The sequence below is a fragment of the Scyliorhinus canicula genome, chromosome 19 (assembly GCF_902713615.1).
Source record: "Scyliorhinus canicula chromosome 19, sScyCan1.1, whole genome shotgun sequence".
Taxonomy (NCBI): Eukaryota; Metazoa; Chordata; class Chondrichthyes; order Carcharhiniformes; family Scyliorhinidae; genus Scyliorhinus; species Scyliorhinus canicula.
In genome coordinates, this window is record NC_052164.1 from 23,087,740 (window position 1) to 23,109,977 (window position 22,238).

General features: G+C 45.5%; 1 protein-coding gene across 3 annotated transcripts in view; it reads left to right on the plus strand.

Annotated features, from left to right (window-relative positions):
- LOC119954195 (abl interactor 1-like) overlaps positions 1-21,621 on the plus strand; it is a 45,397-nt gene extending 23,776 nt beyond the window's left edge. Inside the window, exons 3-11 of one of the 3 annotated variants that reach the window (XM_038779205.1) lie at positions 4,859-5,035; positions 5,168-5,256; positions 10,726-10,830; positions 10,956-11,068; positions 13,333-13,467; positions 15,454-15,615; positions 15,730-15,819; positions 19,905-20,036; positions 21,306-21,621. In XM_038779205.1, coding sequence (XP_038635133.1) covers positions 4,859-5,035; positions 5,168-5,256; positions 10,726-10,830; positions 10,956-11,068; positions 13,333-13,467; positions 15,454-15,615; positions 15,730-15,819; positions 19,905-20,036; positions 21,306-21,469 — 1,167 coding nt within the window. In that variant the 3' untranslated portion in view covers positions 21,470-21,621. The remainder of the gene's footprint in view (positions 1-4,858; positions 5,036-5,167; positions 5,257-10,725; positions 10,831-10,955; positions 11,069-13,332; positions 13,468-15,453; positions 15,616-15,729; positions 15,820-19,904; positions 20,037-21,305) is intronic. The other 2 variants (XM_038779206.1, XM_038779207.1) reach the window with 2 other exon arrangements.
- The last annotated feature ends 617 nt before the right edge of the window (positions 21,622-22,238 follow it).

The following is a 22,238-nucleotide window of genomic DNA, read 5'->3' on the forward strand; positions in this document are numbered from 1 at the left end:
CCTGCAGTAGCCCTCGAACGGTTAACCAAGTACCCTGCTGTAATTAAGCAGGAGATCCAGAACTCATTCATGGACATCACAAAGGAGTTCGATGATAATAAACTTCATGGCACAAGAATCACTGCCAGAATGTAACAGCTTGTGCACACCACCCTCATGGTTCCTTCCAAGTACACACAGCTTAGTTGGGACAAAGGCTTTAATCTCTTTCCAAGCTCAATGTCTTCAGTGAAAAGCTGTTATTGTGACACTGGCTCTGGCTGCTGTGAAAACAGTGTGAAAATCCACTTAAGTGCCAGATTGAGAAAAAGTAAATACCCTGATTTCCACAGTTTATCTTTATGTTGCTTGTTGTACATTACACTCGGGGGGGGGGGGGGGGGGGGGGGGGAAATCCCATTCACTTGCAAGAGAAACACTTATAATCTCCGTCTGAAGTCTTTTTATATGTTAATACCAGAAAAAAAAACTTGTGAATATCTTTCCCTTGTGTGTATTTAGAGCAATATGTAAGGAGCATCATATTGTATTTTATAAAGACAGGGCAGCACGGTAGCAACAGGGCAGCACGGTAGCAACAGGGCAGCACGGTAGCACGGTGGTTAGCACAGCTGCTTCACAGCTTCAGGGTCCCAGTTCGATTCCCGGCTGGGTCACTGTCTGTGCGGAGTCCGCACATTCTCCCCGTGTCTGCGTGGGTTTCCTCCGGGTGCTCCGGTTTCCTCTCACAGTCCAAAGATGTGCAGCTATGGTGGATTGGTCATGATAAATTGTCCGTAGTGTCCAAAAAGTGTCCAAAAAGGTTAGGTGGGGTTACTGGGTTATGGGGATAGGGTGGATGCGTGGGCTGTAGTAGGGTGCTCTTTCTAAGAGCTGGTGCAGACTCAATGGGCTGAATGGCCACTTCTGCTCCATAAATTTGATGATTCTGTGATGGGCATGATTCTCCGTCTGGTGGGGAATTGGCTGGTTTGCCAGCAGCGCACCCCTGCCCCGAGTTTCAACAAGTTGGCTTCAATGGGAAATCCCATTGACGAGTGGCAGGAGTAGAGAATCCCGCCGCCAGCGAACGGCTCAGCAAAATCTCTGCCCTTGCTAGCAACGGTAGTAGGGTGGACACGCAACGGAGAATCGCAATCAAAAAATGGAAATAGGCAGAAAGCACTGCAGTGACTGGATGTGAAAGGGTTAATGATTTAGGTGGAGTAACTGTCATTTCAGGGCGGCATGGTGGCGCAGTGGTTAGCACTGCTGCCTCAAGGCAGCAAGGACCCGGGTTCGATCCCGGCCCCGGGTCACTATCCACGTGGAGTTTGCACATTCTCCCTGTATCCGCATGGGTCTCACCCCCACAACCCAAAGATGTGCAGGGTAATAATAATATAATCTATATTGTCACAAGTAGGCATACATTAACATTACAATGAAGTTACTGCAAAAAGCCCCTAGTTGCCACATTCCGGCGCCGGTTCGCGTATACAGGGAGAACTCAGAATGTCCAAATTACCTAACAGCGTGTCTTTGGGGACTTGTGGGAGGAGACCGGAGCACCCGGAGGGAATCCACAGAGACACAGGGAGAACAAGTAGACTCCACACAGACAGTAACTTAAGACGGGAATCGAACATGGGACCCTGGAGCTGTGAAGTGGCAATGCTATCCACTGTGTAGGTGGATTGATCACTCGAAATTGCCCCTAATTGGGGAAAAAATTATTGGGTACTTTTAAATAAAAAAAAAACTGTCCTTTATATTTCCTCTTTCTAAACTAGAATGATTGCAGGAGTTTCTCTTTTTAATTTGTTTTCCTAGCATTTGCAGTTTATTTTAAATCAGTAATGTAATAGATACATTACAGGAACTGCGACAAGGAGAACTGATTTTGTCTACGTCTTATAAAGCTTGGCTTTATTTCCTGTTTCTCATGGTTGAGAAGGTTCATTCAGGCCAAAATGAGAGAGACATACTGGTGCCTGTACATGAGGTTAAGCCCATGGCTGTTTCCGATATGGCTCTAGTGTTGCTTTTGTGAGAGGCATTTTGAAGATTGGACCTTGAATCTCCAGAGGCAAGAATGCAGCCTTATTTACCACACACCATCCTGACCTGGAACTATATTCCTTCTCTGTAGACTTGGTCGAAATCTTGCTCTCGCTCGAATGGCATTACAGTGGTTCAAAGAAAGTTGCTGATCATCATCTTCGCAAAGGAAATTAAGAATGGAAAATAAATGGTGGCCTTGCCAATAATACTCATGTTCCACAAATGAATTATTAAAAAAAGAACAGTGCTTGCTGTAAAACAAACAGTGTAAGGGTCACACTTAAATGACAATGGCTCTTCAGTTACCGAGAATGAGATGTGACCCTATCTCATATCTGCTTTTTAAAAATTCCTGTTCCAGCTAATACAATGTGAAAAACCTCACCTCAATGAGATTCACTACTTGTTTTGACATATGTAATATGTGTTATTTGATGTTCAGTGTGTTAAATAAACTTGAACAATTAATACAACATGGAAAGGGGAATAATCTTAAATTAAAGATTCACCATCAGTGTATCGTTTTGAACTACTTACCTGAATAAGTTACAGTAAGTAATGATTAGCTTTCAAGATTATGGGTGGAATCCTCTGCCCTGCCGCACCTGTTTTCTGGTGCGGTGCGCCCCCGCCGGCAACGGGATCCGGGCTGTGCACCTGATCTAGCACAGTGGGCTAAACAGTGGACTTGTAATGCAGAACAATGCCAGCAGCGCAGGTTCAATTCCTGTACCAGCCTCTCCGAATAGGCGCCGGAATGTGGCGACTACGGGCTTTTCACAGTAACTTCATTGAAGCCTACTTGTGACAATAAGCGATTATTACGGGCAGCACGGCAGCATTGTGGATAGCACAATTGCTTCACTGCGCCAGGGTCCCAGGTTCGATTCCCGGCTTGGGTCACTGTCTGTGCGGAGTCTGCACATTCTCCCCGTGTGTGCATGGGTTTCTTCCGGGTGCTCCGGTTTCCTCTCACATTAATTGCCCTTAGTGTCCAAAAAGGTTAGGTGGGGTTACTGGGTTTTGGGGATAGGGTGGATGCGTGGGCTGAAGTTATGTGCTCTTTCTAAGAGCTGGTGCAGACTCAATGGGCTGAATGGCCCCTTCTGTTCCATAAATTCTATGATTCTGTGATAGGGCAGGATTCTCCGTCTAAAGATGTGCGGGTTAGGTGGATTGGCTATGCTAAATTGCCCATAGTGTCCAAAATTGCCCTTAGTGTTGGGTGGGATTACTGGGTTATGGGGATAGGGTGAATGTGTGGGCTTGGGTAAGGTGCTCTTTCCAAGAGCCGGTGCAGACTCGATGGGCCGAATGGCCTCCTTCCGCACTGTAAATTCTATGATCCTCAGTCCCATTGTGGGCACCCCCACAGCATCGGGAAATCCTTGGGCATTAGTGCACTGTTGGCATTTTTATGGGCCTCTCAGTGAGTGCTGAGGGATCACCACATGATCAGAGATTTAAATTTTTTTTTTAAAGAGTACCCAATTATTTTTTTTTCCAATTAAGGGGCAATTTAACGTGGCCAGTCCACCTAACCTGCACATCTTTGGGATGTGGGGGTGAAACCCACGCAAACGCGGTGAGAATGTGCAAACTCCACATGGACAGTGACCCAGGGCCGGGGTGTGAACATTAGTATTGATGGAACCATTGACCGCATAATTGCATCATGACAATCTGTCGTGTCAGCAGTCTGGCTTCCTCATACAGTCAGTTTCAGAACCTCCTTTAACTTCTGCTCATGGTGTTTGTTGAAACAAACATCAACACTGATCGCCTGAAAACACAAAATATTATGATCTTTCTGATAGGAAGATTCCTTCTATAATACAGTTGCTCACTTGTATTATAATCTTATCATATATACAATTATTTACTACTGACTGGGGCACTCATGCTTTATGCAGTGATGGTGGAGATGCACAAGTGGAATATTTGCCGAGCTCAACTCATCTGCTCATACATAGCCATAATTAAAACAACAACAGGGAAGTAATCCTAAATCTTGGTATGTTTTGTTCGGAGAGAATTAAAAAACAAAAATTTAGAATACCAAATTCTTTTTTTCCAATTAAGGGGCTAATTAGCGTGGCCAATCCACCTATCCTGCACATCTTTGTGTTGTGGGGGTGAGACCCATGCAGACACGGGGAGAATGTACAAAGTCCACAACGGACATTGACCCGGGGCCGGGATTGAACCCGGGTCCTTGGCGCCGTTAGGCAGCAGCGCTAACCACTGCACCACCGTGTCGCCCCATTCGGAGAGAATTTAATGTAAATTCTATCGGGTTTGCTCCCTTAACGTGGCTTCACGGTGGCCAAGAGGAAATATTCCATGATGGGACGGCAGTCCATTTTATGCTTCTCCCAATTTTTATGTCCATGGACATCGCCCATTTTACATTACATCGCGTCAACAGCTGCTTTGTGACAAAACCGTAAACCATTGCATCTTGTAGGCTACTAGATTATTTCATTATCTAATTTTCCCTAATCTGCAGTCTCATGCTAGAATAAGGTTTCGCAGATGCTAGCAAATTTTCAGCGCCTCACCCATGTAATCACATTTCACAATAAGCTGAGAGATCTTTAAACATAGAGGGCAGAACAGCAGGTCATCCAGGCATTCATCCACCTTCCATATATTTGCATGTTTTCGTCACTGGGTAGAGAACAGGAGCAGGAATTTCCCCTTTCGTTTCTCCAAATCTTTACCATCCAAGTAGAGTGGTTCTCACTCACCAGCACAGGTAAGTCACCATTTTGTTCATCTCTTTATTTTTTTTTTCCCCGTTTGACTTCCTTAGAAAGTGGAGATGCACAAGGAGAAAGTGGCTCGGCGGGAGATTGGATTACTTGCTGTTCCTAAAACTACGCCGAAGGCTGCCAAGATTATACCTCCAACAAACCCTGTGCAACGAGAAAAGTACACCAGGAAGCCCATTGTTTTTACAATCCTAGATGATACTGGACATGGAGTGAAGGTAGGAAAAGTAATTCAGGATGGTATTATGAAATATATGAAATACAAAGATGAAAAGAGAACCATCTTAGAATCTTTCCGGGACCATGGTCCCATTCTGATAAATCAAAGTCCTGTTTTGTTTGCTTTGTAGGACATTAGTAATCATGTAAGGGTTGGAACATTATCACGAAGGTATGGACACACAAGCACATCAGGTATATCATCACAAGGAACTTTAGGGTAAGTGTAAATTTATAAACTAATATACTTGCCGATAGCTAGAAAAGAACATCCGGGAGAGTTTAATTATGAGATCTGCTTTCTCAATATTTAACTCCACCTCACAGAATCCTCTTATAAATTGAGCAGTAGTGGATCATGCTGGGAGCTGAAAATGCGTGTAATTGGCTGCAGTGGCGATTAGCATGGACACAGAAGTGAGAGAGGACTCTTTCTCCACCAGCAAACTTCTTGGGTTGCACAGGATGAAACGCCACACTCTTTTGACATTACCTGGAGTTGGTATCAATGCAGTGGGAGGGCAAACAAATCAACAGGTTTCATTAGCTTGGTCCCATCACACCCTTTGACTGTGGCAGGCATTGAATGGCCAGCTGGTTAAATTCTCTGTAGGAATGGGAAAGCAAATTTCAGGTCGAGGTCCGAAGGCTTGGATTTAGAGGATGAGAGACTACAGCTACTGGGATAATTTGACGAAGCCGAGACTGTTCTCTTTAGACAGGGCAGCACGGTAGCATTGTGGATAGCACAATCGCTTAACAGCTCCAGGATCCCAGGTTCGATTCCGGCTTGGGTCACTGTCTGTGTGGAGTCTGCACATCCTCCCCGTGTGTGCATGGGTTTCCTCCGGGTGCTCCGGTTTCCTCCCACAGTCCAAAGATGTGCAGGTTAGGTGGATTGGCCATGATAAATTGCCCTTAGTGTCCAAAATTGCCCTTAGTGTTGGGTGGGGTTACTGAGTTATGGGGATAGGGTGGAGGTGTTAACCTTGGGTAGGGTGCTCTTTCCAGGAGCCGGTGCAGACTCGTTGGGCTGAATGGCCTCCTTCTGCACTGTAAATTCTATGTATATGTACAAGAGAAAGTTGAGAGGAGATTCGACGGAGGTGATCCAAACCATGAAGGTTTGAACAGAGAAGATAGTGAGAAACTCTTCCTTTTGGATGAAGGGTTGAGAACCTGGGGGACATAAATTTCAGATGATTGGCGAAATAAGCAACGGCAACATGAACAAAATATATATTTTTTAATACAGGAGTGGTCAGGATCAGGAATGCAGCTCCCTGAGAGTGTGGTGGAAACAAATTAATTTGGAGCTGTGTAAAAGAAACTGGATAAGTGAAGTGAAAGGAATTGTAGGACTATGACGAAATAGCAGGAGAGGGAGACTACCTGTATAGCTGTCACATAGAGCTAGCACAGACACGATGGACTGAATGGGCCTCCTTCTGTGCTGCAACCATGTTTCGGTGATTTTATGGAATTTCCTCATCTGCTGGACTGCTTGATTTCAGGCTATGTGTTGGAGGAACATCCAACCCCAATTATTTGAAATAATGATTTCATTAGAAAACAAGATGTGGCGATGCCAGTGTTGGACTGGGGTGGGCAGAGTAAGAAGCCTTACAACACCAGGTTAAAGTCCAACAGGCCTGTTTGTAATCACTAGTTTCGTGAGTCACCTGATGAAGGAGCTACGCTCCAAAAGCTAGTGATTCCAAACAAACCTGTTCGACTTTAACCTAGTGTTGTAAGACTATTAGAAAACAAAAGCACGTCAGAAATTCTATGTTAACAATCTTGGGACGGGGCTGAAATTCACCAAAATAATATCTGGGATGAGGGACTTCAGTTATATGGAGGACTGAAGAAGCTGCGGTTGTCCTCTATAGAGCAGCGTTTGCTCAGAGGAGTTTTACTAGAGGACTTCAAAATGTCGAGGGTTTTGGTTGAATAAAGGAAGATTGTTTGCATTGGTGGTGAGTCGGAAACCGTTGGACACGGAATTAAGATGATTGCCAAAAGAGACGGGGGCGGATGAGAATCATAGGGTGAGTAGTTATAATCTGGAATACGCTTTCTGAAAAGATGATGGGAGTAGATTCAACGGTAACTTGTGAAAGGGAATTGGATAAATAACTTGAAAAGGCAAAGAACATTGCAGAGTTTTGTGAAAGAGCAGGCAGAGGGTCAAATTGGTTCACTCTTTCAAAGAGCCAGCATGGCCACGATGAATATAATGGCTTCCTCCTGTGCAGTTTCAGAATTCTATGAACACGTTTCTTTCTTAAAGACCAAAAGCTGTAATACTATTATTAACAAATCTCAGGCCTAGATTGTCGTCTGTGAGTCGGGTGCGCAGTGTTGGGAGAACTCTTGGATCTGTGAACCCGACTTAGGATCATAGAATCCCTACAATGCAGAAGAAGGCCATTCGGCTCATCACATCCGCACCGACCCTCTGTTAAGCACCTTACTGAGGCCCACTCCTCTGCCCTATCCCTGCACATTGACCATGGCCAACCCACCCAACATGCACATCCCACTTTTGCCAACCCGTCAACCTTTGGGACCCATGCTGGCCGAACTTTGCGACCTATGCAGACTGACCTTCGTGACCCATGCCAGCTGACCTTCGCGACACACGTCACCTTTGTTTACCTTTAATGTGAAAGGGGAGCCTGCTTGGTCCTCATGATCTCACTTGAATCAGGTTCAAAGGAGCAGAGGGCAATGTGCATACTGTATCAGGTGCAGACTTCAGCCAGTTCCGTTGTGCCGTCTTCGTCTTTACGAAAATGAATAATCCAACCTTGCACATGTTGGACTGCCGTGAAGGGCAATAGCAAAACAATGAGTGCTTTACTCAGCACTGGATATTCCTGGGAGATGCTAACCAGAATGCTAACAGCCTTGGCATGTATTTAATGTGGTATTACAGGTCAGCTATAGCAGCGTAGTCTTTTAATTTGGAGTCAGCTCAAAAGTTAAAAATAGACTCTGGGGTCTCAACCTCAAAAATAATTTTTCACCCACTACTTCACTTTCAAAATTTGAAACTTCTCCTCTCATTTGCCAGTACTTCCCTGTATATAACCTACATGGGTTTTGCATCCTTATTTACATTGGCACAATTGGCAAAAACATACCTCAGGAAATCATCTTTATACTGCTTTGTTCCCAAGTTAAGTTTCTTATTTGTGGGCTGTTAACCAGAGGCTCTGGAGCTGTGTGCAGAGCGAACACTAGCACTGCTTTGTCTGTTCTGGACTTTCCTAAGCTGCGTTGTCGAGCAAATTCCATTGTGAGATCCTTTCCAATAGGTAAGCTGTCGATTTGAGTCTCTGGCTGTCTTTTACTGTTAAGAAAACCATTCATCTTCACAGTTCACTTGCCCAGCTTGCCAGCAGCTGGAAAATGGAAGCAACACTGCTCCGTGATTTGGCACCAAAAGCACATACCTGGAGGGCGCTTCACATCAAGTGTGTTCAAGCAGGGCATATGACCTGCTCTCTTCTGCCGCTTCTTTCTGGAAAGCTCCATTTATTTTCATTTAAAAGGCGGCAGCAGCTGCCATTCTCTTTTTTTTGTTTGCAGTGAGTATTTTATTTTGGACAGGTAGGCACCAGAGATCCCAACATAGCCAATAGTAAAGAGCATCATTTCAGCTGGTATCGCAATCTAGCTTTAAGAATCCATTACTTTTCCAGAATGCAATTTCATAATAGCCTCCTTCTGCACTGTAAATTCTATGATTCTATGATTAGAATTCACGTCAAAAGGCCAAATGCTAAATTTCTTCAAGTTAGCAATTTCGATGGTGCCACAGAAGTTAAATTCTCGGGAAGAAACAACACTGAAGCCTGCATTCACCAAACATTATGCTCTCCTGCGCGAATACCAAAATAAGCTGTCGACTTTTCAGGATTCATGTCATTTTACACCAAAGCTCAGTTTATATCACAAGAGGGGAGTTCTTCCCAGTAGAGACGAGGACTAATTTTCAAAAAGTGACTTCAGATACTAAAATAAATTGTAAAAACCCATGGGCACAATTCCTGAGAATTACCAACTTGCCTGTCATTTCCTAGCTCGGCACTCAGTATGGCCCACGGCTTTACCAATTACAGCCCCCCCACCCAGAACAAAACGCTGCCTAGTAACCCCCCCAAAATCAAACGACAAACCAGGGGCTGGGTGTCACCCTGAGTAGGAGGGAGTGCTCAGTCACCGGGGCCTGTCTCAGCAAGCCCTGTCTTAGCAAGCTAATTTCGGGCACAGGACTAGGATCAAAATACTCACAAGGGGTCGACTTTCCTCCCGACCGTGGGGATTTTCCTCACCTCCCCATCAATCGCCGGGTCTTACTCACCCGAGCACCCAGAACAAAAACTGCCAGACACTTGGACATCTTCACACAGAGCAGGGGTGATCCTTGAGTTGCGGACATTTAAGTTTTTCTCTCCACCCTGTTGACCGCTCCCTTTTGCTGACTCGCTCTCTCCGCCGGAGCAGCAGACATCTTCAAACTTGGCCGCCATTCTCAAAGTAAAAGGTGGGTGCTCTGCCATCCTTCCGACGCTGGGTGGGACGTGACACTGACTTTGAAAAACACTGCACCAAGGGGCAATTTAACATGGCCAATCCACCTAACCTGCAATCTTTGGACTGTGGGAGGAAACCAGTGCACCCAGACAAAACCCACAGACACGGGGAGAACGTGCAAACTCCACACAATCACCCAAGGCTGGAATCGAACCCGGGTCCCTAGTGCTGTGAGGCAGCAGTGCTAACCACTGTGCCACTTTGCCTGACCAAACATCAAATTTTCGTTCTGGGGTGGTGGGCTATATTAGGAGTTGGAGGATGCCTGGTGCACAGGTGGGTAGGTCAGAAAGGTCAGTCTTTGTGCATCGTCTCTTTATCGATCTTTACAAAAAGGAAACATAAAATAATCCTTTTTCCCTTACTCCCTCATATACACGCCCTATGCCCATCCATGCCAACTTTTGTGAATCTATGAATCTGTGTCTCCCACACATCCTCATGCTGGCTGATAACCTTCATGCCAACTTGCACCATCCTGCCTACCTCCATCGCCCACTTACCTTCCATGTCAACCATTGTCCCTCTGCCCTCCCACATGGCCCCTCATATCCTCCATGCCAACCTATTCCTGTGAAAATGGTACTTGCTCTGTCCAGAGGCAGGACTTCTAGATTTGGGCCTCTTCCACCATTTTCAACATTTTAGTTTGTATGATCACCAAACTGAGCAATGAAACATTAAGGATTAGGAATGCTCATATATCAGACAGCATCAAGAACCCTTTCCAGTCGCATATAACACTGCCACTCACAAAGTAAATCTCTCTCTAATGTCATTCGAAAGAGATGTATGAACCCTAAACCTTGGCATTTTGAGTTCCCAGTCACTCTGTGGGCTCTGAGAGTGAGGACACCAATTAGGTCGTGTAGGCCCATGTCCCCTATGAATTGATTTGATACTCCCAAATGTGTATGATCTATCCAATCAACAGAAAGAGCACATTTGCCTTGTCCCCAGTCTGGACTGGATTTGAACTTTAGATTCCTGAGACGAAAGGTTAGTCCCTGGCCCACTTCACTCTTAATCCCTCATTAACTCATGCTCACTGCTAAAGAGACTTTCTGTTTTTTGTAATTTTCAGGAGAAGTACTAAGGCACCAAGACCTGTTCAGCCTCCCGTGGTCCCAACTGTATATAGCAGTCCTGTGACTAACTCTCCGCCAGCAGATGGGCCTCCGATGCTTAGGTAAGTTCAGCAAAGGAAATAATAAAATGTGGCCATTTTTACAGAAACAATTGGATATATTTGTACCTAATACAAAACATGAATCGCTTCTTTATGCTTTCCTTTTTATTGTTGTTTGGGAGCAGTGACATTAGTAAAAACAGGAATAACTGCGGATCTGAAAACATGGTGATGCCTGTGACTGTCGCTGTGTCGATACCTCCTCCACCGCCACCACCACCAATAGCGTGTGAACCAGGTCAGCGTTTGAATGGAAACAATGGAAGTACATAATTTAGATTGTAATAATGTTACCACTTCTGCAATTTTGAACTCAAGTTGCATAATACAGTCCAGTTCCATTTAAAAAATGCTCAACTTCATTTTTAGAACTTTGATTTGAGTTCAAAAATACTCAAGGGAAGAAAGTTTAGCTCCAAAGGATTTTAATAGGAGTCTGATTGTGTCAATAATCAATTGTTCTATTACGTCATTCTCCCATTGAGGATAACAAGAACATTACTGCACGGGGACGAATTTCATGCATCCCTGGATAAGCAAGGCTTTCAATCTTACAGATAATTCATCCCATATCTCTAACCTCCATTTTCTCCCTTTACCATTGCATCTTATCTTCTCTCTCTCTCTTCACTCAGTTTTCCTCCAGTCACCGCTCCTCTGTTTTCCACTCCCATTCTTCCTCAGCTTAATACGCTGTCTGACAAACTCTTCCTCTATCCCCTGTGTTGATCCCGAGACCCAGGAATTCAGGAGCACCCATTTTTGGGCATGTGGCCGGAAAATAGGAAAGCAAAACACTGCAGGTGGTGGAAAAAAAATGGTTTTCTCATCACGCGAGTTCCACAAATTTAAAGTCTTTTTTTTCCAAATAAGCTGGGTGGTTACATAGAGTTTACATTCTGCGTTGCTGGCACCTTGAGGGTTTGAGACAGTCAAGTTTTCGCTTAATTTAGCAATAATTAATTCAACAATACCCTTTGGGATGAGTTTCAGGAGCGGGTAATTATTAAATATCAGTCTAGAAAGTTTGTTTTGTTTTCTCGTGAGACAGGAGAGTGGTGCCAATCCATAAAAGAAATCAGATGACACTTGGAAAATCATCATTTGCAGCCTTTTGTGGTCAGTTTTAAAACATGAAAAATGGTTTGCAATTCAGACTATGCTGGGGCATGACATCATGGCTGATCTTGTTGTACCTTAACTCCAATTTCCTGCCTGCTCCTCATAACCTTGTTGATCAAAAATCTATCTAATTTATCCTTGAATGTGTTGAATGAAGCAGCTCCCACTGCTATCTGGGGAAGACAAATTCCAACCTTCCCACTGAGAGCAAAAATTCTTCCTCTCTCTGTCTTAAATGGGAGACCCACTGTGGTTTCACATTGTGGGCAGGCCCAGATCATCAGGAAATCCGCAGGCGTGAGTGCGCTGCTGGTGAAGCGAAGGATCCCACCCACGGAGAATCCAGCCCCATATATGTTAAGATCCTCTAAACTTCAATGAGTATCGGCCTAATTGCTCAACCTTTCTCATAAGACAACCCCTTCGCCCCAGGGATCAGCCTGGTGAACCTTCTCTGAACTGCTTCCAATGCATGTATATTCCTCCTTGATTAAGGAGATGCTTTCTATTTGAATTTTAGGTACCCTTTGACTTAATGCCAGAACTCTCTCTTGTGTTTAAGGTTTGAGTCTCGTTATAGTACCAAGTGATGGAAGCATGGTTGGCGGGATTCTCCGACCCCGCACCGGGTTGGACAATCGCCGGTGGGCTGCACGAATCACGCCACGTCGCACCGACGCTGGGATGCGATTCTTTGCAGAGCGGAGAATCGCTGCCATTGGGGCAGGCGTGGTCGGCACGGTGCCGGTAGAGTGCCCCCCCCCCCCCCCCCACGATTCTCCGGCCCGTGTGGGCCGAGCAGCCGTAAAAATAAAAGTGTCCCGCCGGCGCCGTTCTAAACTGCTCTGAGCCAGCCGGACCTCGGCGTTGAATGGCCCGGGGGTGGCATGTGGGGGGCGGAGGGGGAGTCCTCCAATGTGGCCTGGCCTGCAATCGGGACCCACCGATCGACCTCCGGCCTCCTTCTGTGCCGGCGCCTGTACCCCTGCGCCATCTTAGGTCGGGGCAGCGCGGACAAGGGAGACACCAAGCATGCGCGGAAATCGCGGTGGTGGGACTGCGCATGCGCGGGTTCGCGCTGGACCCACTGCAACCCCCGGTGCCCATTCCATGGCCGGATCAGCAGCTGGAGCGGCATGAACCGTTCCAGCACCCTGCTGGCCCCCTGTAGGGGCCAGAATTGCTGATCCTGGGGCCGTGTTGATACCGTCGGGAAACGCGACGGCGTTTCTGACGGCGTCAACACTTAGCCTCAGGATCAGAGAATCCCGTCCATTAGGTCTTAACTGAAAATGTTTCTGTTGTTAAGTACATGAAAGTGAATTGACCCAGTGGCCACTCATTGAGATTAATGGTACTTATTGTGTGTACACTTTGTAGATGGAAACGGTCTCCCAGCTGCACCACCCCCACCTCCAGTGGAACTGCCTCCACCTCCTGCTCCTCCTCCGCAGATTTCCAACGAGGTGTGTCTCCCTCCTCCCCCCCTACTAATGTCTGACCCTCCTTCATCAGGTGAGACACCAGTTTGTTTACTTACATACTCACTGTCTTTAAACAAATTCATCAAATGAAAGTGCTGTGTTTCTATCCCCCAGTTTTTACTTTTCTGGTAAAATATAGTCACAAATGTCTGGAGGTTAAATTACAATTTTGAAATTTTAGATACATATTTTTGAATCTAGCGAGATGTTCCTTTTTAAAATTTAAAGTGCCCAATTTCTTTTTTTGTCCAATTAAGGGGCAATTTAGCGTGGCCAATCCACCTACCCGGCACATCTTTGGGTTGTGGGGGTGGGACCCATGAAGACAGGGGGATATAGAGATGTTCTTTACATTAAGAAAATCAAATGATCCATTCATTTGAATTCCACTGTGGCGTCTGTGTGTTTCTCCATGTTTGTGATACCCAGATTTTAGACTTTCACCTTGCTGTCAAGCCAAACTGATAATGTGCGTCAGCTGCCGATTACAGCAACTGCCTGATTTCTCGTCCATTGACTTCATCTAGTGTCTGGCTGTCCCTGTTCCTGCAATGATACTGACACACAATGGCAGTTTCCATTCGGGTAGTTAAGTAGAAAATATAAGCTGCGTAACGTTTAACGCCTTGATTTACTGATATGACCATTAGCATTACTTTGGAAAAACCAGTTCTTCTGAGCCTACATTGGTTTGTACTTTTCTCTGACTATTTTTTCCACCAAGGCTATCTGCAGGACAGGAGAGACAATTGGCAGGAAACCAGCTCTTTAGTCTCTGTGACTGATAGCTAATGGTACATAAAAGGATCCGGGGTGATTCCCATCCTGATCTTCCCTCCCTCAATGTGGAGAAGCAGCTGCCACCATCTGCTGCAGCCTGTAATAGTTTACTGTCCCGGCCAATATGATAGAGGAATTGTGAACAAACGGCCTTCCATTTCCAAGCGTATTTTGGTAGCGCAGGCAGATTGAGGTCCTTCAGAGACTCAATAGGACTAAAAGGAGGTGGGGTGTCTTACCCACCTCTTGTATTATGGATCCGGATCAGAGATGGCTTGGAAAGCAGTGAGCTAATGAACTATCATATTACAGGGCGGCACGGTGGCACAGTGGGTTAATCCTGCTACCTCACGGCGCCGAGGTACCAAGTTCGATCCTAGCTATGGGTCACTGTCCGTGTGGATGTTTGCACATTCTCCCCGTGTTTGTATGGGTTTTGCCCCCACAACCCAAAAGATGTGCGGGGTAGGTGGATTGGCCACGCTAAATTGCCCTTTAATTGGAAAAAATGAATTGGGTACTCTAAATTTATTTTTTAAAACTATCATATTTCACATGCCCTCCCACCATAAAATCCCAACATTTGTGCATGAAATCAATCCCAATTATTTACAGCAATATCGTCTCCGGGTGTGACTGAACTGTAAACATGCAGAAAGGCTACGGTGCAGAAAGAGGTCATTTTGCCCATCATGTCTGCACCGGCCAAAAAAGGGAAAAAGAAACTAGCCACTCACATTAATCCCATTTTCCAGCACCAGATCTGGAACCTTGCAGGTGCCAGCACTTCAGATGCCGTTCCAGGTACCTTTTAAATGAGTTGAGTGTTTCAGCCTCAACCGCCAATTTAGGCAGTGAATTCCAGACCCCCAACACCCTCTGGGCGAAAAGGTTTTCCTTGGAAATTGACCTCTTGCTCGGAGAAGTCTAAGGAATTGGAAAATTACCCAGTTGCTGACCAAAAATAGTGGTTTGAGTGTATGCAGCCACCAGAGTGGTCAGAGGAACTCACTAAACAGAAGCCTTGCGACTTTGTGACATAGCACATTAGAATACCAGCTCTAAGACACTCTGTGAAACCCATAGGGAACCAGGCATGAAGTGAACAATCTGTTAGCTTGTTGAACACACAATGTGCTGAATGACACAAAGTGTTAGAAAGCCAGCTGAAAACATTGTTATTCTGTCTGTGGATGGTGATGGGCTTATCTCCTTTCCGTCTTGATCTTCAATGCAGCTAGCTCTGCTTCAGGCTGTCAATACCATTTTATGAGGCAGGGCACTCGGTCCGGCCACAACGCTACATCTTCTGCAGGCCTCTGGTGCAGGCACTCTGCGAGCTCTCCTGCTTTCCTACAACCGCTTGTAAACGGCGTGTCGCTATCCTCTCCGCTCTCAAGTAAGATTCCTTCAGCTACGTGAATGTCAGAATTCCTCTTTGTGCAATTAATTCATCACATTCATTGCGCCAATGACTCACAAAAGCTTCTCTGTCTCTTCACCACTTCCTTAGCTTGCTCCCCAGCACCTATCCTCCCCCCTTTACTGCAGTTTATTCCACAGATCCCCCTGACTGGCTTTGTTGCCCGCTTTCAGGAGAACAGTAAGTCTCTATCTTCGGCGCTTGCCTGCTTGGACACATGGAGAATCATTTGATTTGCATGTTTGTTAAGTGAGAAGGAGAATTTTATCAATGTGATAAAGGTGGATTTTTTTCCTGTAACAGTGCTAGGCTTTGACATTTAATTACTAATGTGCGATATGAACTGATTGAAATGTCACTATCCCCGGATCACTCATTGCTGGTTGAGACTGTAAAATAAACTCAATTCTTTTAGATGACTGAGAAGGAATGACTCGGCTGAGCGGTAAAACCAAATTCGGACCCAGGTGCTGGTAAAAGGACTGTGCGACCCACAGTGGAATGCTATATTTGCAAATTATGTTTTTTAATCAATGTTGACTTTTCTTCCTTAAGGAGGCAAAACTCAAACAGTGGGCGTGATCTACTGCCCGCGATGCGCCCGAAAGGCGGCGAGGCCGGTAGATGTCGGGCGATCCCTTTTCTGGGATCTACTCCGCTCACACAGCCTCCCAAGATCTAATGTGATCTTGCGAGACTCTGTGATCTGAATCCTGCCCATTGTGGATAGGATCATTGTTTTGCAAGTTTGCATATTAGAGTGGGGCAGCTGGTCTCACTCTAATATGCTCTCCCATGATATCATTTTTCAAATCATGATCTACCCTGGGCATGGGATCTCACCCACTCGTTTCGGAGATTTCATGTGAGTGCCTTTCTGTGCTGGTCTCTGAAAACTGCGACAAAATGGAGCGGCACTTGTGGCAGTCCCTCAGGGGATCAGAGGCCTCCAGGTGCTTGCATTCTGGGCAGGGTGGCAGGGAATTGGGACTGGGGGTGCCCTGTGCTGGTGGGGTGCAGGGGGATCCCTTATAGGTGAGTTGGGCTTTGTAGAGGTTTGAGGGTCAAGCCTGGCGGGTCGGGAGATTGGGCTTCCATTTAAAAATGGCAGCCCGCTCTTCTCTTGCACTGAGGCGAGTGGAGCTCCTCAGTGCAGGAAACAGGATTAAGTGCAGCCTCGACGGGGAGTTCCCCACTGAGGCCCCAAATATAACCAGAGTCCTAGTAGATAGCATGGATTTTCACGGTGCTACGAGTGCAGGAAACACCCGGCTAAATATGCTCATTATGGGACTCTTCCCATTCAATTAGCTCGCGCCCAGTGTTTTGATTCTTTACTATGTTACTTCATAGATTATGAATTTACTCAGAGTTTGGGGACAATTCCTCTATATTTGCTGACTATTGGGAATAAAACTCTAAAAGCGAAAGAATATACTTTAATATTTAGGTGACGACGCACAACAGAGCTGCACAAATTAATTGACGCAAATGCATTAGATTCACAGTGTGCAACAATTCCAAAATCTGGCCCATTGTAATTGAGCTGTATTTAAAAAATCACATTTTCTTGGTTACCATTGTAAAATTCTTTATCTGCACATTTCTCTAGTTTATGTTACATATGAACTCAAAAGTACTCAGGTTACAAGGAATAAAACTCGCAATAGCTCGCTCAATCCCACGTCTGGTCAAAATCGCAATTTGCGCTGGGCATCAAACCGGTCGCGAGCCTCCCTGCCTGCCATGCTGCCCATAATGGTTTCCCAACGTCATCTATGAGCTTCCCGCCTTGACCTGGCAGGAACATGAAAATAGCTCATTAGAACTGTTGATCATCCAATTGATGGATGGGAAGCCTGATTCACAGGCCAGCTGGGGTGCCCCAGCCTCCCCCCCCCCCCCCCCCCCCCCCCACAGCCGAGAGTCCTGCTGGTGTGAATTGGTGCAAGTTCTGAGGAACATAGACCTGACAGATTGCAGTCTGAAGACCAGCAAGGGCATAGGTACCTTCCCAAGAATTGCATCCAGGGTGCCGAGGGGGAACCTTCCTGGGAGGTGGAGCTTAGGTTGGGGGGTTTGTTTGGCTGATCTTCCCATCTGCAGCCTTTAAACCCATTAAACAGTCACTCAACATCTAAAGATTAAAGTTTTCTCAGAATAAAGTGAAACTGCAACCCTAAACCCATTAAACAATCACTCAGTATGTCAGAAATACACAGCTCTCATAATAAAGTGAAAGTGATTCCATCTGTACCCCTAAACCCTTTACAAAGTCTGTCTGAATGCCAAGTTGAAAGGTCTGGGTAATGAAGGTAAAAGTAACCGCTTTAATGCGGTGGAAATCTCTCACAATCAATTTCATTGCCCTTTAAAGTATAGAAATCTGTGTGGGTGCCAAGAAAGCTGACAGCTTTGAACAGCATTGTTTACATTCAATTTCATGGCCCATTGCCTACGAAAAGCTTTCTGATTGACAGGTCGAGGCAGTTTCAAAGGGGAGATCCAGATTGTATATTTATATAGTTCTGCAGGAATCCATTAACTCAGGACAGCAGGTGTTTTCATAACTTCAGTTTTCAAAAATAAATTTAGAATACCCAATTCTTTATTTCCAATTAAGGGGCAATTTAGCATCACCAATCCCCCACAATCCTTGACATCTTTGGATTGTGGGGATGAGACCCACGCAGACACGGGGAGAATGTGCAAACTCCACACGTATAGTGACCCGGGGCTGGGATTGAACCCGGGTCCTTGGCGCCAGGAGGGCTACAGTACTAATCATTGCGCCACCGTGCTGCCCTATTGCAGTTTTTTAAAAATGAAGTTGCTTCTTTGTTCTCAAGTGTTTCTTAGAAAGAGCAGATAAGTAATAACATTCTCACTTTTGGGGGAAGGCACTCTGAATGATACAATCATTTTCTTTACATCAGCTATTTATTGATAAATGTGGGGTTTCTTTTTCAAACATTTTCATGAATCATAGAACATCTACAGCGCAGAAGGAGGCCATTCAGCCCATCACGCCTGAACTAGCCCTCTGCAAGAGTACCTTACATAGACCCAACCTCCCACTCAATCCCCATGAAGCAACCTCGGGGCAATTTAGCATAGTCAATCCACCTAACCTGCACATCTTTGTCTGTGGGAGGAAACCAGAGCAGACACGGGGGGGAAACCTGCAAACTCCACAAAGTCACTCGAGGCCGGAATCGAATCCGCGTCTCCGGCACTGTGCCTCTTTGCTGCCCTGAAGTGGAAGAAACAAAAACATTGGTATGCTGGAAGATCAATTGCCATTGGCTGGATAGGTTTCAGCTGCCATTATATCACCAAATGTATCTACAGGTGCCATTACATCTGCCTGCCAATGGTGGCTCCGTGGGCTCTGATTCAGAATCTAGCCAGTTGCAGAACTTTAAGCCAATTGCACAGAGGCTCTTTGATCCTTATGGACACTTTTAAAAAGCAAAAAAAAATCCTGTTTGATTCTATGTTGCTGATTAATTACACTATGAATATCAGAAATGCACCTGACCGTTTTGAAATGACACCTGCATTATGTTAGCAAGCCATGGACGGCTAAAGTGGTACAAATAGAAAAGTGAAGGGGGTGGGGGTAATTTACCATAAGATAAGTGTGGAATGGGTGATACTGAATCAGGTTTCTGCTGTATACCACCTCAATGGGGTGCACGGTAGCACGGTGGTTAGCACAGTTGCTTCACAGCTCCAGGGTTCCAAGTTCGATTCCCGGCTTGCGTCTCTGTCTGTGCGGAGCCTGCGCGTTCTCTCCGTGTATGCGTGGGTTTCCTCCGGGTGCTCCGGTTTCCTCCCACAGTCCAGAGATGTGCGGGTTAGGTGGATTGGCCATGCTAAATTGCCCTTAGGTTAGGAGGGGTTACGGGGATAGGGTGGAGGTGTGGGCTAAAGTGGGGTACTCTTTCCAAGAGCTGGTGCAGACTCGATGGGCCGAATGGCCTCCTTCTGCACTGTAAATTCTATGATCTAATGGAAGGGAAAATCGGACAGGGACTAATTCAATATCACCCAGTCTGCAATAAAGTAAAAATTCTCTTTGATATGTTTAAAAGCATGAGGGTACAATTCTAATGTCGAGGCTTAGAAACTATCTACAAACTTGCTTGTGTAATATTCTGAGTTGGCTCTCCATGATTTGGTTTAAATGCTGTAATACTTCTCTTTTGTTAAGCTAATGTTATTTTCCTGTTCTGATTATAACCTTGTTTCTTCGCTTTAAGTCACTGACTGCCCGCCCCCGCCTCCTCCTCCTGACTTTATGCTTGATCTTCATGAATTGTCCCCACCACCACCGCCTCCTATCGACTACTTAGACGAGCCCCAGTGGATACCGGCTAACTACATTGAAAAAGGTACTGGTAGGACTTCCGTTTTCAGTTCTTATGGAATTCATTTTCCTTTCTTGTAAACATTTATACAGCAGATGTACCAAAGGATAGTTTTTGGCGTTGTACAATGGCAATTTATTTCCATCAACTTCGATTTTAGTTGTCTAACACTTTCAGCTCATATTATTGCTCATGAGGATAGGGAAAAATACTTTAAAGATTATTGGCTTGAGAGGCACAATAGAATAAAGACAGTTTTTCTACTTTGAGCAGGTCCATAGAATACATTTTGGTACAGTAATCTGGTAAAGTGCTTTGCTGGACTAAAATCCTGGAACTCCCTGCCTGATAGTGGGTGTACATGGACTGCAGCGGTTCAAGAAGGCTGCTCACCACCACCTTCTCAAGGGCAATTAGTGATGGGGCAATGAATGCTGGCTAAACAGCAAAGCCGTCATCCCGTAAAAATTAAGTAAAGACATTTTGGATCGAGACTTGGTAGGAGGTGTAGCGTAGGGGTCTGGGACATGCAGGGTTCCTGTGGGACTGAGTACAGTGATCTAAGAAGGCACATGACCCAGACCCAGGTATCATTGTGATGTTGAGTAGGGACCTAATAATAATTGCTTATTGCCACAAGTAGGCTTCAATAAAGTTATTGTGAAAAGCCCCTGGTCGCCACATTCCGGCGCCTGTTCGGGGAGGCCGGTACGGGAATTGAACCCACGCTGCTGGCCTTGTTCTGCATTACAAGCCAGCTGTTTACCCCACTGTGCTAAATCAGCCCCTGAATGGAGAAAACCCCTAGCCTCTATCCTTTACTGTGGATGCATAAATAGTTTCAGTAGTTAATAAAGGTTTACAGATAACCGAGGGAAGACTACATAGACTTATTTGAGATGTACTATTCTGTAACCAACAGCCTCCCAACAAATATCTTCACTTTTGGCTTATGTTTTCCCATTTTCTGTTCCACATCTTATTCCTTTCTTTGTCTGAATCAGCTTTGTAATATTGAACTTAGTCTTAAAACTTATCTCCCAACTTCCTTGTAGCACAGTTGCCCTGCAACACATGTGCCAATGACATACCTTTCTCTGGTGTAGAACAGTCCATTGGGAATGAAGATCAGTTTCAGGAAAGAAATAGTGAAGATGTAGTAATACCTGCATTAATGCTTCCTGTGGAGATGCCCCTGTTCAGACACTTCTGTTTCACGTAATTTTGATCAGTATTGCCGGATCTGTGCTGTGAGCTAGCCAACAAATCGATCTCTGTGTTCTTTCCCCTCAGCTGTTGCACTGTACACTTACAATAAACAGAGTGATGGCGATTTGACCTTTCAAAAAGGAGAAATCATCTACGTCATCACCAAAAATGAGAATGGCTGGTATGAAGGCGTTATCAATGGATTTACAGGTTACTTCCCTTCAAACTATGTACAGAGACTGGATTAAGACAGCAGATTACAGAATGGACCTTACATGATCATGGAACCATAAGCAATAGGTAAATTAGTCATGTGCAAATGGATAATGTTCACTTGAAAACAGATTTTCTTTAGCAATAAACATCTCTGGAAGGGGCATTAATGTGCCTCTAATCTTTGGTTGCTGTTGTTTTTTTTCAAACCTTGAAACTGACTGAAAATAGAATTACCAAGTACATGAGGGAGACACTTTACCCATTAAAGCTTGTCCGCCTGTTCATCCCATCCATTTGAAATACAAGAGATACCACGTCTAACCAGCTGAAAGAAATGGTAAACATTATCCCTGCCGTAGCCGAGAATAACTGGAATACTGTGTGGAGACATCCATGGATAAAACCCCACGGAACTCGTGAAAGGCAAACAGGGACTGTTAGGTGTGCAATTTCTCCTGTTAATTAGGTGGGTGGAATCTGACCAAGGCTAGGGGGAAGGTCAGACTGGAGGGTGTCGGGTCGCTGGGCCTATGATATCCCACCCTCTGCCGATCTTGCCAGATGTAGGGTAGAAGGGCTGTTGGGTAGTCAGTTTGAATCTATTAGTGCCCAACTGTAGACCAGATGGTGACAGTGCGACAGTGCCACTATCTTCTTGGTAGTGGGGAGGGCCCCAGCTGAGGCCAAAGCCCAGCAGATGCCCAGAGGCAGTTTGCTTTTGGCTGGCCTTGGTGACCTGCAAGACCCTGCAACATCCACACCCCCGCCCACCCCGCCCCACCAGAGCTGCAAGGATTAGTG